The 19,391-nt window shown below is 45.4% G+C and overlaps 1 protein-coding gene across 1 annotated transcript; it reads left to right on the top strand.

Annotated features, from left to right (window-relative positions):
- The first annotated feature begins 382 nt into the window (after nt 1–382).
- On the top strand, nt 383–5,378 carry CCIN (calicin). Its single transcript, XM_070480270.1, has 2 exons — nt 383–1,652; nt 3,446–5,378. Exon 2 carries the CDS (start codon nt 3,546–3,548, stop codon nt 5,310–5,312), a length of 1,767 nt encoding a protein of 588 aa, XP_070336371.1. The 5' UTR covers nt 383–1,652; nt 3,446–3,545; the 3' UTR covers nt 5,313–5,378.
- Nucleotides 5,379–19,391: the final 14,013 nt, after the last annotated feature.

The raw sequence follows: 19,391 nt of genomic DNA, 5'->3' as shown, positions 1-19,391 counted from the left end.
GACCAGTGGAACTGAAAAAATAAGGATGCCATGAGTTTGAATTAAGACCATGGCCAGTCAAAGCAATGTGTAAGCCCAGTTATGAGTTGGAAATATATGGAAGTTAAAAAAAAAAAAAAAAGGAAATATATGGAAGTTAAAAAAAAAAAGGAAATATATGGAAGTAAGAAAGCCAGTTGTTAGAGGTATAAAACAGGTGGCAAGACAGGAAGACTGTTCTTGTCCTTTCCAGTTCCAGGCCAAATCTATGTTTAAAACATACCCTTCATTTTCTTCAGGGCTTCCCAACAAATTGATATATTAATTGGTGGTTCCCAGAAGGATAAAATATTAGATAGAGGCCCCCCCAACTCCCACCCTCCAGGCAGTTTCCAGCAACAGAAAATGCTGACCTGTGCAAGAAGCTGAGGGCCTTAGCCATACCTGGGCAGCTATCACAAACAAGACAAACTCAACGACCAGTCACTGAACATCCCGTAGCTCCTAGGGACATACTCTACCCAATACACACGTCCACCTGACTGGCTGATGGGCCTGGCAGGCAGCCAACCCCATTAGGTTGGAGTTTGTTTCTTCATTTGGCTGGAGTAAGGAACAAGCTGACCAGGGGAGATTTCTAAGCTGAAGACGAGCCAGACAACAAAGCTGGCTGAGTGAGTGGGCACAAATCTAATTTCTTACAATGGATTTTGTGAAGACGGCAACTCCTACAAGTTCAAGGGCTTCCCTGACGACTCAGTAGTAAAGAGTCTGCCTGCCATGCAGGAGACTGCCTGCAATATGCAGGAGATGTGGGTTCGATTCCTGGGTCACGCAGATCCTCTGAAGAAGGAAATGGCAACCCACTCCAGAATTCTTGCCTGGGAAATCCCATGGACTGAGGAGCTGGTAGGCTGCAGTCCATGGGGTCGCAAGAGTTGGACACGACTTAGAACTAAATCACCACCACCACAAATTCCACGTGAGCAGAAGACAAGCCATACTGCCACCTCTTCTTTGCAGCCAGAGGGCAGAGGAAGGAGTCAGGCACCCTGGCTTCCAGTCCTAGCTCTGTGAACTGAGTTGAATGAGCCCCTTCCCTCTCTGGGCCACAATCTGTCTAGCTGTACAAGGTCTGGCACATGGAAATAAGTCTACCGGATCCTCTAAGGTCTCCAGGACACCCTGTAAACCTACTTTCTTAAACCAGAAGGAAGCATCTGATGAGAGATCTTCTGGCCATGGTTTCTGGGACCTGAAACGAAAACAGAGGGGCATGGCCACCTCTGCCATCGACGTGGGGGTGGGGGCAAAGGAGTGATGAATGACCCACTCATCCGCTACCCCTGGGTGGGCAGGCCTAGAAGCCAAAGGAAGTGATAAGTGTCTGGCCTCGGCACCAAGAGGCCTCATCCTTCTGCACCTGAATCACAGCGGCCTCTCCTCTCCAGAGATCAGAGCTGGAGAAGCAATTAGAGCTTAATTATCTTCATAGGGAGAGAAGGGACCAGGTGGAACTCGCCTAAGCCACAGAGCTAGTCCATGGAAGGGCAGAAAGCCAAACCCTCCCTCGGGGAAGACAGAAGGTTCTAGCCTTGTGCAGACACGTATCTCAAGAGACTGAGTGCTTCTCACCCTGGAGACGTCAAGGTGAACAAATATAGCATTAAAAGGTAAGTACTCTAAAATAATTTTCAAATTAAGAAAAAGCCAGATCTGGAATGAAGGGAGGAGGGAGAGACCGGCAGTTAATAACGAGAACTTTACGCCGGGAGGGAAAGAGCTGGCAAGCTCGCATTCCCAAGGCTTCAGCGACAGTTTTCCCAGTAAGGACGCTAAAGACGGCCTGACGGTCAGGAGCGGGGCTCAGGGCCCAGGCTGGAGGGATCAAGGGTGCGGTCCGAGCCCAGGTCCTCTCTGTTCCTCTCTGCCGTTGCCGCCAGGGTCTGCGCTGTTGAGCCGGGTGCTGGGAGCCCCCGAAGGCTGGGCCGGGTGGGACCCGCAGGAGCCGGCCCTCCTCCGTGGGAGGCTCCGGCTGGTCCTTATCCCCTCCCGGGCACAGCAGCGCCACGGGAACTCGGGGAGCCCCACGCCGGCTCGAGGCGGGGTGGGCCGTGGACGGGGCACCCGGCGGGGCACCAAGGGGGGCGCCTAGAGTTCTGGATGTGTCCTCTCTCGCCGCCCGGCCGTGCGCCCGCTATCTGAGGCTTTACCTCCGTCTGGAAAATGGGCACAGGGTGTTTTGCGGAGATCGGTCGGGGGAGGGGTGAGGAGCGCGCCGCTCCCAGGCGGGAGACGACTCTCCAGCGCCACCGCGTGGCTGAGGCGGCGCACGGAGCCCACCCCGAGGCGATGGGGATTTCCAGACTCGCCGGCGATCCCAGAGAACCGCAAGTGTTTACGAAAGGAGCAGCGAAGCTTGGCGAACTAGTGAAATGGCAGCTAGCATCTGTTGAACCAAACACTGGGCTTAACGTTTTCCGGTCCTTTTCTCCTGTAAACTCTTAACCATCTTTTAAGCGGATGCAGCTATTATTCCCATCTCATAGCGGAGGAAACTGAGCTTTAGAGAGAATGAGAAACTTGTCCAAGTCCCCAGCTGGCGGGGAGAGCTGACCTATCCCAGCCCCCAACGTTTTACAAGCTAGAGACTTGGAAGTGTGGAGAGAATGGCCCGGTTTTCCGTGAAGCTGAAATAATCAGGGCTTCGAGGGCCCTCCCACCCCCGGTCGGAGAGTGACTCCTGCGTCCTTGCTCTCTGAGGGGCTGCTGCCTCTCCGTTTTATTGGGTCGGCGAAAAAGCTCGTTTGATTTTTCCGAAAGCTGTTAGGGGAAAACCCGAAGGACCGTTTTGGGCAACCCAGTGTGACGAATGATGTCTGTAGCCGCAAAGGGCAGAAGCCAAAGGACAGAGCTTTTTCTTCTCTAATATCCAGGAGCCTTGGCAGTGAAAGGTGCTTTGGGGCTTGAGAATCACAGACAGAGGAAAGCCGAGTAGTTAGGAGCATCCCGGAAGGGTGGGTTCCAGAAGGACTGGGTTTCAGGCCCTGCTCTGCTTCCAGCTGGCTACGTGATCTTGGGCCAGTTCATGCTCTTCCGTGGGCCTCGGTTTCCCCCCTGTGCAATGTACATTCCTCTAGATGATGTAAACATCCTTACCCCAGCTTTCCTAATAGCCCTCCCCATACGAGCCCCCACCCAGACTGGCCCTGACTTTCCAGAAGCAGCCCTGAAGTGAGGTTGAAGGTCCCAGGTGGGAGTTGTGACCCATCTGAGTTTCCTCCTGAGTTCTGGGCCCTGGACTGGGTCCTGGCAGGGTATCTGGCCTTGGCAGATCAGAGCCATCAGAGGGGAGAAAAGCCCTGTTGCCTTTGAGAAAGGCCTCAGGGAGGGGGGCCTGCATTGTGATGACCTCATCCATTCTATGACATCATCCTCTCTCTCATTCCCACTCCTCCCTGATCAGCTGCTCTGCAAACAACCATCAATCTGAATCCCAAAGGCCTGAGAAAGTCTGTTCTCCAATACCTGCTGCTGATCTTCTGTCTCACCCAGCAAGAAGCACCATGAAATTGGAATTCACCGAGAAAAACTACAACAGCTTCATACTGCAGAACCTGAACAAACAGAGAAAACGCAAAGAGTACTGGGACATAGCCCTGACTGTGGACCACCATGTCTTCTTTGCACATCGCAATGTGCTGGCTGCAGTCTCCCCGCTGGTGAAGAACCTCATCTCCAGCCATGACATGAAGACCACCGATGAGCTCTTTATCACCATTGACCCCAACTACCTGAGTCCGACCACAGTGGACCAGCTCCTAGACTACTTCTACAGCGGCAAGGTGGTGATCTCAGAACAGAATGTGGAAGAGCTCCTTCGTGGGGCCCAGTATTTCAACACACCCCGCCTTCGAATTCACTGCAATGACTTCCTGATCAAGTCCATCCGCCGTGCCAACTGCTTGCGCTACCTCTTCTTGGCTGAGTTGTTTGAGCTCAAAGAGGTGTCAGACTTGGCCTACTCTGGCATTCGTGACAACTTCCACTACTGGGCCAGTCCTGAGGGCTGCGTGCACTTCATGCGCTGTCCACCTGTCATCTTCGGCCGCCTGCTCCGAGATGAAAACTTGCACGTACTCAACGAAGACCAGGCTCTCAACGCACTTATCAATTGGGTATGCTTCCGGAAGGATGAGCGGGAGAAGTATTTCAAGAAGTTCTTCAATTACATCAACCTCAATGCTGTCTCCAACAAGACGCTAATGTATGCCAGCAACAAGCTGCTCTGCATGGAGAACAGCTCAGCCCACTCAACCCTGATTGAAAGTGTCCTTGTGGACCGCAAGCAGGAGAGGCCGACCAGCCTGCTGAGCTACCAGCGCAAAGGGGCCCTGCTTGATTCAGTGGTCATCCTAGGGGGCCAGAAGGCCCATGGCAAGTTCAACGATGGCGTGTTTGCTTACATCATCCAGGAGAACCTGTGGTTGAAGCTCTCAGAGATGCCCTACCGCGCAGCGGCACTGAGCGCCACCTCTGCCGGCCGCTACATCTACATCTCTGGTGGAACCACGGAGCAGATTTCGGGGCTGAAGACGGCTTGGCGGTATGACATGGATGACAACTCCTGGACCAAGCTGCCTGACCTGCCAATTGGGCTTGTCTTCCACACCATGGTGACCTGCGGGGGAACAGTGTACTCGGTGGGGGGCAGCATCGCCCCGAGGCGCTATGTCTCTAACATCTACCGCTATGATGAGCGCAAGGAGGCCTGGTGCCTGGCAGGGAAGATGAGCATTCCCATGGACGGCACAGCGGTGATCACCAAGGGGGACCGGAACCTGTATATTGTCACTGGGCGCTGCTTGGTGAAGGGTTACATCTCCCGGGTCGGGGTGGTGGACTGCTTCGACACCAACACTGGGGAGGTGGTCCAGTGCATCACCTTTCCCATTGAGTTCAACCACCGGCCCCTGCTCTCTTTCCATCAGGACAACATCCTCTGCGTGTACAGCCACCGGCAGAGTGTGGAGATCAACCTGCAGAAGGTGAAGGCCAGCAAGACGACCAGCTCCGTGCCTCTTTTGCCCAACAGCTGCCCCTTGGATGTGTCCCACGCTATATGCTCTGTGGGAGACAACAGAGTGTTTGTGTGCGGAGGTGTCACCACAGCCAGTGACGTCCAGACAAAGGACTATACCATCAACCCAAACGCCTACCTGCTGGACCAAAAGGCAGGCGAGTGGAAGACCCTAGCCCCCCCACCGGAGGCGTTGGACTGTCCTGCCTGCTGTCTAGCCAAGCTACCTTGCAAGATTCTTCAAAGGATTTAAACAACTTTTTAAGTGGGAGAATAAGTAAATGCATTATTATTCACAATTTAATGAGAGAAAAAGCGAGGAAGGTGGTGGTTCCTTTTTAGTCTCTGTTCGGCCCCGAAGGTGGAGATCCTGGGCTCTGGCTACTCCCAGTTGGGGGAGATTCAGGGATGCCCTGTTACTGGAGGGATCCAGCCTGGGGCCGCAAGAGGCCCTGGTGGGTGGGATTGAGGCATATCTCGGGCACTGGCTCCCGGTAGGTGAAGATTCAGGGCTACTCCATCATTGACGGGATCCAAGCAGAGGCTGGAAGGGGATCCTGGGTGGGTGAGTTCGAGGCATCTCCCAGGCGCTGGCCAAGGTGATGTCTGAAAGGCCCCCTATCCTGTACCCCTGTAGTCACCTTGAAGACGCATGCTAGACTGACAGGTAAAGCACCTGCTTAGAGGTGTGAAGCCTGAGGCTCCTCCCACACTCATTTCTGAGTCTGCCCAGGAAGGCAGGGGAGGGCCCATCCCAGGTCCGGAGAGGAGCCCCCTGGGTTAGGGAGGGAGAAGGTGGTTTGAGCCAGGCTCGGGGATGCGGGCAGAGGGTGTGGGGTTGGGACGGAAGAGGAGGCAGGGTTGCTTGGCTGTTGGGCTGGACCTTGCAGCTCTGGTGTGTCTCACTAGTGGGCAAGTTGGAGGGTTGGTTACACGTTTCCAGTAAGCAAGTTTCATTGGGAACTTTCTCCAGGAATACAAGGTCTGGGGAACTGGGGGTGGAAGAGAGGCGAGTAAAGAGAGAAAAAAGAAACCTGCATCTCTCTTGGAGAGAGAGGGGAGATGATGAGAGTCGGGATGGTTTAGTAGTTAGGGGCCTAGACACTGGGGACAGATGGCCTGGTTCAAATGCCAGTTCCACCACTCACTGGGTAATCCTGAGAAAGTTATTAACATCTCTATGCCTTAGTTCCCTTGTCTGTAAAGGGGGGACAACGAGAGCACCTGCCTCACTAGGTGATGTGATGTGTGAAGTGCCTAGGACAGTCCCTGGCATATATTCAAGTGCTGCAGGAGTGCTTTTATAAAAGAGAAAAAAGGGAAAGAGGGACAAGGCAAGGGGCTAGGTTCCTGGACCCTGATATCAAGCTAGGCTGCATAAAATGTTTTGGGACTCCCTACCCCAAAGCCTAGTGAGCGCTCCTCAGTTCTAACGACCTCCGCTTCCCTTTCATTCGTGTGTTTCCATATAATCCTGAACAACTGAGAAGAAACTGACCCAGTCCCTGGACACCATATGTGACCCTCACCCATCCATTCACTTGTCCGTTCATGGATTCACTTGCTCAGCCGCTCAGCACTTCACACACACAGACACACACACTCACTGGGGCCTCTCTGCGTGGGCCCCTGTGCTGGGTGCTCGGGCCATTGGGATGACACGGACAGTGCCTGTCCCCGGGAGGGAAAGTCCACCAGTGCCATGCAACAGGAGCAGTACGCAAGCCACATAGGGGATGCCACATTAACAAGGTAAAAAGAAATGAGTGAAATTAATAATGTACTTCACTTAATGCACTATACCTAAAAATTAACATGTAAACAAATAATCAATGGAAACATCTATTAATGAGGTATTTAACATTTTTGTTTTGCATATTGAGTCTTTAGAACCCAGTGTGTTTTACACTTACAGCATGGCTCATTTTGGACTGACTACATACCTCAAGGCCCACGAAGCTAGTGGCTCCTGTATTATACATCTGGGGTACTTTACATAGCCTCATGGTCCGCATCTGCTCCATCCCCTTGATTTTCCCACTCAACCCTGCTTCACCCACTCAGCTGCAGCTTCCTGACTTCCCTGAAGGGTGGCCTCTGTCTTCAAAGCCTACCCCTCTGCCCAGGTCTTGCTTCGCTCCTTCCAGTCCAGGACCTTGGACTTCACAGCTGACACTCTCTCCCCTGGGAACTTACCCCACATTTCTCTCTCCTCCAATTCTGGGCAGCCCCCACCTCTCCTCACCTCATTGCATCTCCCAACTGGGAGAAGAGGGTCCTACAGACCCCCACAGCGAAGCCCAGCTGCCCCACGCCCACCCCACCAGGCTTGGCTGACCCAGTCACCTCTTCTGACACCAGCTGGCCATTCCCTACTGCTGATTCTCCAACCTTCCTGGTGTCTGGGGCCCTGCCCTCCTTTCTGTTTCTTCTCGGCCACTTACCTCTCATTTTGCCACCAGAACTCCAGAGAAATAGAGGTCAGACCATCTAGCACCGTAAGTGATCTGCTGTCCCCCCAAAAAACCTCTCCAGAGCTTCTACTGCTTTTCTGCACCTGAGGAAGAGGTGTCCTTCCCTGATTCAAAGCAATCTCCTGTCTTGTTGTTCTGTTTCCTTACAACTTTCCTGGCTCCCCAGTTCCCTCCCTCTCCACATGTCCTTCCCGATGTCTTCTCTTCGTTCCAGAAATATTCTCAAGGCTCTGCTAGCCTGAAGACAAACCCTCCTCAGTTTTGAGGTCCAGCTCTTGCGATCTGCCCACCGCTTTCCTCAGCTGGGTTTCCTAAATGTCACTTCTGCTCTCTGGTTCCAGACCAAACTCTAACCCACTCAATCTGCCTTCTGCTCCCACCACACCACCAAACTGTCTCCTGATGACACTGTTGTCTTTTTCTCTGCATTCTTTCTTTTCCTCGCAGTGGGATTTCCTTCCTTCCTTTCCTTTTAGAATAGTGAGATTATAATTTGATATATTAACCATGTGGTCCTTCCTTGATCCTTCAAAGTTAGACCATGAAGCTGAAGCTTCAGGGTTTCTTGCCCTGAAGGTTGGCACAGCTGAATGCAGGACTCAGAGCCCAACTCTTGGCTTCTGTTGCCAGAAGAGCTTCAGCAATTCACAGCAGAGATTATGCTCTTGAAAGACATGACTTTTGTACCATAATCCATGTCTTCAAACTGGAATACATGAAGTCTTTCCAGGGGAAATTCAGACAAGCTTAGTTTGAAGGGAATCAGTTTTCAGATCCTGAACTTTTCTCCTAAAATTGATCTGAGAATACACCTGTGGTGGAGATTTCATTCTAGTTCTCTTTTCCCATCTTTCTTTTCAAAATGATCTGTCGAACATTTTACACACACACACAGAGCAACATTTAACCACTCTGAATCTTCCCAGGGTGCACCGCCCCGGATGCCATGTGAGGATATAAACTAGTGTCAGTGAAGTGTCGGCGAAGATTCCTTTCATCAAGACACCAATATCAAAGAAGAATTTGTGGTATTAATACTTTTCTGTCTTATCTAGGCAGTGTCTGTGTTGACGTGTGAAGCCTGGTGTTCTAAACTGGGGTATTTTGGTCCAAGATAGGTCTTTAAAAATGTTAAGTAGCACAGTGCTATGAGGATATATTTTTAAAAATCATTATTGACTAGTACTTCACCCGTTTTAAGTGTAGAATTCAGTGGTTTTTATATATTCACAGAGTTCTACAGTCATTGCAACAATCAATTTTAGGACATTTTCATCACTCCAGAAAGAAATCTTGTACCCCATAGCTGTAACTCTCTAGCCCCCTCAATTCCCCAGCCTCAGGCAGCCAATAATTTAGTTTCTGACTGTATGGATTAGTCTATTCTAAATATTTCGTATAAAATGTGACGTATTTTTCTGGCTTTCACTTTAACATAATGTTTTCAAGTTTCATCCATGTTGTAGCATGTGATTCATTCCTTTTTATGGCTGGATACTACTCCATTGTGAGGTTATACCACATTTTATGTATCTGTTTATCAGTTATAGACAGACACTTGGTTTGATTCCACTTCTTGGCTATTATGAATGGTGCTCAATGAACATTTGTGTCCAAGGTTTTGTGTTCACACAAGTTTTCATTTGTCTTGGGTATACACCTAGGAATAGAATTGTTAGATCAAATCTTAACTCTGTGTTTAACCATCCGAGGAACTGCCAGACTGTTTCCCAAAGCAGCTGAGTCATTTTACATTCCCATCAGCAATGTATGAGGGATCCAACTTTTCTGCCCCCTCACCAGCACTTCTTATTATCTGTATTTCCAGAAACAGTCATCCTAGTGAGAGAAAGCAGCATCTCGTTGTGGTTTTGATTTGCATCGCCCTGATGCCTAGTGATGCTGGATATCTTTTCAGGGGCTTATTTTTGATGACAGTTGTTATCAGAGAAAGTATTATCCTTGAGGGAGAGTTCTCAAGGTGCAAAGGTAGTGGGACTCAGAAACATGAGAGTCTTTGTGCCATTGTTTCATTCAGGCCACAGAATCGTAACCAGTCTCTATTCCTTCCTACCAAGCTGTCTATCTTAGAATATTAAAGATTTTTAAAGTATGTTAGAAAATATCCACTACCAAGCCCATCCTCTCTGCATTTTCACCATTCTCAGTAGTGAGAAAATGCTCCAATTCTCCTGGGTCTATTTGGTACCATTTAAAAGATGACATAAAAATTCTACACTTACTTTCAAAAGAATAGTGTTACATCTTTGAACAAAAGTAAATAAATCGCGTTAGTTAGAACGGCTTGTTATTAGAATGCTTTATTCAGAGTTGTAAGAAACATTTAAAACATTTTTTGTTAGGAATATATAACCCACATAGAAAAGCAACAATACATAATTGTATAGCTTAATGAATTATAACTATTGTAAATATCCATGTAACCATTACTGAGTTCAAGCAATAGAATATCGCCAATACCTCAAAAGTTTCCAATGTGGCCGCTTCCTGATTACATCCCCTCTCTGCTCTCTGAGCTTTATGATAATGCCTTCCTTCTGCTTTCCTTTGATCTTCGTTTCCTGACCAGGGATATAACTCAATCAAGCCCTCGGCAGTGAAAGCACAGGCTCCTAACCACTGGACCGCCAGGGAATTCCCTGTTTCTTGCTCAGTATTCCTGCCTGGAGAATCCCCGTGGACAGAGGTACCAGGCCAGCTACAGTTCATGGGGCTGCAAAAAGTCCGACACGACTGAGCGACTAACCACAGCACATAGCTTTACCGTCTAAGTAGGCATTTCTAATACATAGATTAGTTCAGCCTGCCTTTGAACTTTACATAAGAGACTTGTACTGTATCAATTATTTTGTGTCTGGCTTCTTTCACTCAAATTGTTTTCACAGTTTATCCATGTTGTACGTAGGCATAGTTCTTCCCATTCATTTTACGTACAGTATTCTGTCATATGAGTGTATCCTTTTATTTATCCAGTCTCCTGTTCGTTGATATCTGGGTGGTTTCCAGTTTGAACAATTGCAGACAATGCTGTTCTTGTGAATGTATCTTGATACATGTGTACTCAACTTTAGAACATAAGTGGAATCACTGTCTTCCTTTCTAGATAATGCCAAACTATTTCCCAAAGTGATTGTGCCAGTTTACACTGCCATCAGCAGTACTTGAGAACTCATGTTGTTTCTACATGCTTGCCAATACTTAGTATTGTCAGACTTTTATTATTGCCAATCAGATATGAAGTATTATCTCAATGCAGTTTTAATTTGCATTGTCTTGGTTGATAATTAAAAGTTAAGCACCTTTTAATGTTTATTGGACATTTGGATATCCTCTTTTGTGATATCTTTTTTCTATTTGGTTGACTATTTTCTCTTTTTGACTTGTTGGGATTCTTTTTTTTTTCTTTCAATTTTTTTTGAGTTAGACCGTTTTTAAAGTTTTATGTTTTAAAGTTTGATTTGGATTATTTTTAAAATTTTAAAAGTTTATTGAATTTGTTACAATATTGCTTCTGTTGTTTATATTCTGGTTTTCTGGCTGGGAGGCATGTGGGATCTTAGCTCCTCAACCAGGGAACCATCGAACCCACACCCCCTGCATTGGAAAGTGAAGTCTTAACCACTGGACCACCAGGGAAGTCCCTGGAATTCTTTTTTTTTTTTTTTCTTTTCTTTTTTTTTTAGAGAATGCTAGTTTATTTTCCACAAATTTACCAATCAAGTAAGTCATTCCTCTTTCCCTGAGATAGGTCGGATTTAGAAGCAGAAAAGCCAAGAGGTAAACTAATTGGATTCTCTCTGCATGGGAAGAAAAAAGAGTATAGGAGAGATGTTTTCTGCTAAAAGGGTGGTCTCTCTCAGTGCATTAGAAGACATAAAAGTATTTATGTCTTAAAAATATTTCAGGCAGGGGAAAATAGGCGGACTTGAGGAAAGTACAGAACGGTTTAGAATAATTATTGTAGAGTGTAGAATAAAGACTCAAGGAGAAATTAATTATTTTAAAAATTCCTGAATATCCATGATGGTCCAACAAGATCCAGGAAGTTTAAATCAGGGAACTGAGATGAAAAAAGGTGAATAATGGTAAGGACTAGTCTGTTTTTGTTTTTTTTTTTTTTTTCTTTTGGCCGTAGTGCATGCGGGATCTTAGTTCCCCTATCAGGGATCAAAACCGTACCCCCTGCAGCGGAAGCACAGAGTTTTAACCACTTACTGGACCATCGGGGAAGTCCCTGGAAGGAAGTCGTACGAACCAGACAGAGAGAACCAGGATGACTGTAATGACTAGGCTCTACAGAGGATAAGTCAAGCCCCCTGGAATTCTTAATATAGACTAGATATGAGTCGTTTACCAGTTTCAAATGTGGTAAATATCTTCTGCCATTCTGTGGCTTGCCCTTCCACTCATAATGGTATATTTTAATTAGTCTAATTTGTCTTTTCATTTTTGGTTGCTGATCTTGATACTTGAGGAAATCATTCTTTACCCTGAGGTCATGAATATCCTATATGGATATGTAATTGTCCCAGAACCAATTTTCCCACTTTTCTGCAACGCCACCTTTGTTGTAAATCACCTGTCCATACATGGGTGGATGTGCTTATGAGCTCTCTTATTCCATTGGTCTATTCATCTGACCTTCATGCCAATAGCACAGCCTCCATTTCTATAGATTTGTCATATCCGATATGGTTTAGAATTTGTTTGTCAGGATCCACAAAACTGTTGAGTTTTGATTGTGATTGTGCTGAATTTATAGATCAATTTAGGGACATTTCATATATTTACAATATCAGTTTTTAAAATTCATGGACATGGTATGTTTCCATTTTAGGGAGTCTTCTGTAATTCTTCTTAATGCTTTATGCTTTGTAGAGGTCTCACACATGTTTGTTAGACTTATTCCTAGGTACTGGACATTTTAAAATTAATATATATTATTAAAATATATATAGTCATGTATGTGAGATATAATATTCTTTTAAAATATATAGCATTCTTTGAAAATTTCATTTCCTCTTTTTAGTCTATAGAAATACACTGATTTCTGTATATTGATTTTGTACTTAGCAGATTGTGGGGGATCTTTATATATTCCAGATGTGAGCTCTTTCAGTTGTACATTGGTAAATATCTTCTTTCCACTCAATACGAATCATAGCTCTAAATGTAAAATGTAAAACTACAAAATTTTAGAAAAAAACATGGACCAAATATTTGTAACTGGGGGTTAAGCAAAGATTTTTTTATATAAGACATGCAAAGAGCATGATCCATTTCAATTCAGTTCAGTCGCTCAGTCGTGTCCAACTCTTTGAGACCCCATGGACTGCAGCACTCCAGGATTCCCTGTCCATCACCAACTCCCGGAGCTTGCTCAAACTCATGTCCATTGAGTCGGTGATGCCATCCAACCATCTCATCCTATGTTGTCCCCTTCTCCTCCTGCCTTCAATCTTTCCCAGCATCAGGGCTTTTATAATGAGTCAGTTCTTTGCATCAGGTGGCCAAAGTATTGTAGTTTCAACTTCAGCATCAGTCCTTCCAATGAATATTCAGGACTAATTTCCTTTAGGATGGACTGTTGGATCTCCTTGCAGTCCAAGGGACTCTCAAGAGTCTTCTCCAACACCACAGTTCAAAAGCATCAATTCTTTGGCACTCAGCCTTCTTTGTGGTCCAACTCTCACATCCATACATGACTGGAAAAACCATAGTTTTGACTATATGGACCTTTGTCAGCCAAGTAATGTCTCTGCTTTTTAATATGCTGTCTAGGTTTGTCATAGCTTTTCTTCCAAGGAGCAAGTGTCTTTTAATTTCATGGCTCCAGTAACCATCTGCAGTGATTTTGGAGCCCAGGAAAATAAAGTCCATCACTGTTTCCATTGTTTCCCCATGTATTTGTCAAGAAGTGATGGGACCAGATGCCATGATCTTCGTTGAGTTTTTGAATCTGTAGATTTATATCTTTGCCAAATTTGGCAAGTTTTCAGCTGTTATTATTTCAAATATTTTTTCTACCTTTGTACACTTTCTATTTTCTCTCTGGAAGTCTGATGGAGCAAATGTTACACTTTTTGTTGTTGTTGTTCCTCAGATCCCCGGGGCTCTTTCAGCTTTTTTTTCTCACTGTTAAGACTAATATCTACTGATCAGCCTTCATATTCAGTAACTCTTACCTCTGTCATCTCCATTTTGCTTTGGGATCTATCTGAGTTTTTAAAATTTTTGTTTTTAAAAGTTTCCAGTTCAAACATTTCCATTTTGTTATTCTCTACATTTTATAATTTCTTTACTGAAGCTTTCTAATTTTTCAGTTGTTCCAAGGATGTTTACAGTTATTTGGAAGAGCACTTTTATAATAGCTGATGTAAGTCTTTGTCAGATAACTCCAATATCTAAATCATCTTGGTATTGATATGTATGGATTGTCTTGTGTGTGTGTGTGTGTGTTGAGATTTTCCTGGTTATTCATATGCTAGGTAATTCTAGATTGTATCTTAAATATTTTTAATACTATGACATGAGACTTTGGGTCTTATTTAAATCCTATAAAAAATGTGGATATTTTTGTACTAGTGTATAATTGACGAAACTAGTTTCAGGATATAAGTTCCAACTGACCTCCTATGGGCTGTGGTTAGAATTTCATCCAATCTTCAAAGATTTTGTACCAGTATTTGAATCTGTCCCATGTTTCGGCCACCTAGTGACCAATCTGGGACATCAGTTCAGTTCAGTCACTTAGTCATGTCCGACTCTTTTCGACCCCATGGACTGCAGCACTCCAGGCCTCTCTGTCCATCACCAACTCCCAGAGTTTACTCAAACTCATGTCCATTGAGTCAGTGATGCCATCCTACCATCTCATCCTCTGTCATCCCCTTCTCCTCCCGCCTTCAGTCTTTCCCAGCATCAGGGTCATTTCCGATGAGCCAGCTCTTCGCATCAGGTGGCCAAAGTATTAGAGTTTCAGTTTCAACATCAGTCCTTCAGTGAATATTCAGGACTGCTTTCCTTTAGGATGGATTGGTTGGATCTCCTTGCTGTCCCAGGGATTCTCAAGAGTCTTCTCCAACACCAGAGTTCAAAAGCATCAAATCTTCAGCGCTCAGCTCTCTTTATAGTCCAACTCTTACATTCATACATGACTACTGGAAAAACCATAGCTGTGACTAGACAGGCCTTTGTTAGCAAAGTAATGTCTCTGCTTTTTAATATGCTGTCTATGTTGGTCATAATATTTCTTCCAAGGAGTAAGTGTCTTTTAATTTCATGGCTGCAGTCACCATCTGCTGTGACTTTGGAGCCCCCCAAAATAAAGTCAGCCACTGTTTCCCCATCTATTTCCCATGAAGTGATGGGACCAGATGCCATGATCTTAGTTTTCTGAATGTTGAGCTTTAAGCCAACTTTTTCTCTCCTCTTTCACTTTCATCAAGAGGCTCTTTAGTTCTTCGCTTTTTGCCATAAGGGTGGTGTCATCTACATATCTGAGGTTATTGATATTTCTCCCAGCAATCTTGATTCCAGTTTGTGATTCATCCAGCCTAGCATTTCTCATGAGGTACTCTGCATATAAGTTAAATAAGCAGGGTGACAATATACAGCTTTGACTTACTCCTTTCCTGATTTGGAAGCAGTCTGTTGTTCCATGTCCAGTTCTAACTGTTGCTTCTTGACCTGCATACAGATTTCTCAAGAGGCAGGTCAGGTGGTCTGGAATTTCCATCTCTTTAAGAATATTCCACAGTTTGTGGTGATCCACACAGTCAAAGGTTTTGGCATAGTCAATAAAGCAGAAGTAGATGTTTTCCTGTTTTCTCTTGCTTTTTTGATGATCCAGCAGATGCTGGCAATTTGATCTCTGGTTCATTTGCCTTTTCTAAATCCAGCTTGAACATCTGGAAGTTCACGGTTCACATACTGCTGAAGCCTGGCTTGAAGAATTTTGAGTATTACTTTGCTAGTGTGTGAGATGAGTGCAATTGTGAGGTAGTTTGAGCATTCTTTGGCATTGCCTTTCTTAGGGATTGGAATGAAAACTGACCTTTTCCAGTCCTGTGGCCACTGCTGAGTTTTCCAAATTTGCTGACATATTGAGTGCAGCACTTTCACAGCATCATCTTTTAGGATTTGGAATAGCTCAACTGGAATTCCATCACATCCACTAGCTTTGTTCGTAGTGATGCTTCCTAAGGCTCACTTGACTTCGCATTCCAGGATGTCTGGCTCTAGGTTGGTGATCATACCATCATGATTATCTGGGTCATGATCTTTTTTGTATAGTTCTGTGTATTCTTGCCACCTCTTCTTAATATCTTCTGCTTCTGTTAAGTCCATACCATTTCTGTCCTTTATTTTGCCTATCTTTGCATGAAATGTTCCCTTGGTATTTCTAATTTTCTTGAAGAGATCTCTAGTCTTTCCCATTCTATTGTTTTCCTCTATTTCTTTGCATTGGTCACTGAGGAAGGCTTTCTTATCTCTCCTTGCTATTCTTTGGAGCTCTGCATTCAAATGGATATATCTTTCCTTTTTTCCTTTGCTTTTTGCTTCTCTTCTTTTCATAGCTATTTGTAAGGCCTCCTCAGACAACCATTTTGCCATTTTGCATTTGTTTTTTGGGGGGATGATCTTGATCCCTGACTCCTGTACAATGTCATAAACTTCCATCCATAGTTCTTCAGGCACTCTGTCTATCAGATCTAATCCCTTGAATCTATTTGTCACTTCCACTCGATAGTCATAAGAGATTTGATTTAGGTCACTAGATTTGATTTAGACCTGAATGGTCTAGTGATTTTCCCTACTTTCTTCAATTTAAGTCTAAATTTGGCAATAAGGAGTTCATGATCTGAGCCACAGTCAGCTCCTGGTCTTGTTTTTGCTGACTGTATAGAGCTTCTCCATCTTTGGCTGCAAAGAATATAATCAATCTGATTTCGGTATTGGCCATCTGGTGTTGTCCATGTGTAGGGTCTTCTCTTGTGTTGTTGGAAGAGGAAATTTGCTATGACCAGTTCGTTCTCTTGCAAAACTCTGTTAGCCTTTGCCCTGCTTCATTCTGTACTCCAAGGCCAAATTTGCCTGTTACTCCAGGTGTTTCTTGACTTCCTACTTTCGCATTCCAATCCCCTATAATGAAAAGGACATCTTTTTTGGTGTGTTAATTCTAGAAGGTTTTGTAGGTCTTCATAGAATCAGTCAACTTCAGCTTCTTCAGCGTTATTTGTTGGGGCATTCCCTGGTGGCTCAGATGGTAAAGCATCTGCCTGCAGTGCTAGAGACCCGGGTTCGATCCCTGGATTGGGACGATCCCCTGGAGAAGGAAATACCCTTGCCTGGAAAATCCCATGGACAGAGGAGCTTGGGAGGCTATAGTCCATGGGGTCGCAAAGAGTCGGACATGACTGAGCACCTTCACTTTCTTTAGGTTTGGGTTACTGTGATATTGAGTAGTTTTCCTTGGAAACAAACAGAGATCATTCTGTTATTTTTGAGATTGCATCCAAGTACTGCATTTTGGACTCTTTTGTTGAATATGAGGGCTACTCCATTTCTTCTAAGGGATTCTTGCCCACAGTAGTAGATATAATGGTCAACTGAGTTAAATTCACCCATTCCAGTCCATTTTAGTTTGCTGATTCCTAAAATGTCAGTGTTCACTCTTGCCATCTCCTGTTAGACCACTTCCAACTTGCCTTGATTCATGGACCTAACATTCCAGGTTCCTATGCAGTATTGTTCTTTACAGCATCAGGCTTTACTCCCATCACCAGTCACATCCAACACACAACTGGGTGTTGCTTTTGCTTTGGCTCCGTTTCTTCATTCTTTCTGGAGTTATTTCTCCACTGATCTCCCGGAGCATATCAGGCACCTACCAACCTGGGGAGTTCATCGTTCAGTGTCCTATCTTTTTGCCTTTTCACACTGTCCATGGGGTTCTCAAGGCAAGAATAGTGCAGTGGTTTGCCATTCCCTTCTCCAGTGGACCATGTTTTGTCAGAACTCTCCACTATGACCCATCTGTGTTGGGTGGTCCTACATGGCATGGCTCATAGTTTCACTGAGTTAGACAAGGCTGTGGTCCTTCTGATCGGATTCGTTAGTTTTCTGTGACTGTGGTTTTCAATCTGTCTGCCCTCTGATGGTGAAGGATAAGACGCTTATGGAAGCTACCTGATGGGAGAGACTGACTGAAGGAGAAACAGGGTCTTGTTCTGATGGGCGGGGCCATGCTCAGTAAATCTTTAATCCAATTTTCTGTTGATGGTTGGGGCTGTGTTCCCTCCCTGTTATTTGACCTGAGGCCAAACTATGGTGGAGGTGATGGAGATAATGGTGACCTCCTTCAAAATGTCCCATGCACACACTGCTACCCTCAGTGCCCCCAGCTCTGCAATGGGCCACCGCCAACCCACACCTCCGCCGGAGACTCCTGGACACTCCCGGGCAAGTCTGGGTCAGCCTCTTGTGGGGTCACTGCTCCTTTCTCCTGGGTCCTGGTGCACACAAGGTTTTGTTTGTGCCTCCAAGAGTGTTTCCCCAGTCCTGTATAAGTTTTGGCGGCTCTATGGCGGTTGATGGCGACCTCCTCCAAGAGGGTTTATGCTGTACCCAGCTCTGCTGCACCCAGAGCCCCCGCCCCTGCAGCGGGCCACTTCTCACCTGCACCTGCTCTGGAGATGCTCAAGCACAGTTCTGTCTCAGTCTCTGTGGGGTCTCTGGGTCCTGGTGTGCACAAGGTATGTTCGAACCCTCTGAGCATCTCTAGTGGGTATGGCGTGTGATTCTAATTGTGATTTTGCCCCTCCTACCATCTTGCTGGGACTTCTCCTTTGCCCTTGGACATGGGGTATCTCTTCAAAGTTGCTCCAGCACTGCACAGCCACCACTTCAGCCCCTACCACCTTGCTGGGGCTTCTCTGTTCTTGGACATGGCTGAGGGTAAATTCAGTTCTCTAAGTCTTTTACATGAGGACGAAGACCAGATCAGTCAAACTACAGCTAAGGGCTGAGCCCAGGAATTTGCAAACACACTCTCCCAAGCTCCTCACTCTCCATCATCTCCCTTGTACACTCCAGTTCCCTGGGGTTACTCTTTTTGGTTCTCCGGCCAGAGAAAATAAAAGCTAGAGCTATACTTAGCCCGCTCTGCCATGTACACATCTGAGATCAACTGGGAGAAGACCAGAGGATGAAAATGATGAACTCATTGCCAGTTCAGGGCTTCATATTTTGGTCTTCCTTGATTTGCCTGCCGCTGTTTACTGTTCGGAGTCCTCAGATACCTTCTGCTCTGTGCAGGCAGCTAGGTTTCATATCAGCATTCGGTGGGAAAGACCAGGGGGAATGCGCTGACTTCATCTTACTCCCAACTCAGGGTTTTTCAACTATATTCATGAATGACTTTGCCTATAATTTTCCAGTCTCTTATTGTCTTTGTTAGGTTTTGTATCAAGATTATGCTTCCCATAAAATGAGTTGAGAAGTATATTCTCTTTTTCAAAATTCTCTGGAAGAATTTAGTGAAGACTGAAATTTTCACTAATGATGCCAAATGGAATTTTCTTTGTGTGAAGGGTTTTTGTTTATTAAAATGATTTTACTAGTAGGAATATACAGTTATATTTCTCCTTATGTTATTTTTAAGTTGTATTTTCTAGAAATTTCTCTATTTCATTTACATTTTCAAATCTATTAACATACATTTGTCTGTATATCCTTTTATGATCCTTATAATGTCTTGAGACTCTTCAGTGATCCTGTTTTTATTCCTGATTTTGAATTTTTAAAAAACCTCTGAGTTTAACATAGGTGCTTAT

The sequence above is a fragment of the Odocoileus virginianus genome, chromosome 18 (assembly GCF_023699985.2).
Source record: "Odocoileus virginianus isolate 20LAN1187 ecotype Illinois chromosome 18, Ovbor_1.2, whole genome shotgun sequence".
Lineage (NCBI taxonomy): Eukaryota > Metazoa > Chordata > Mammalia > Artiodactyla > Cervidae > Odocoileus > Odocoileus virginianus.
This window is presented reverse-complemented; position numbering and strand designations above follow the sequence as displayed.

Coding starts and splice junctions, on each gene's coding strand:
- CCIN (XM_070480270.1), top strand. CDS start 3,546: ATGAAATTGGAATTCACCGAGAAAAACTACAACAGCTTCATACTGCAG.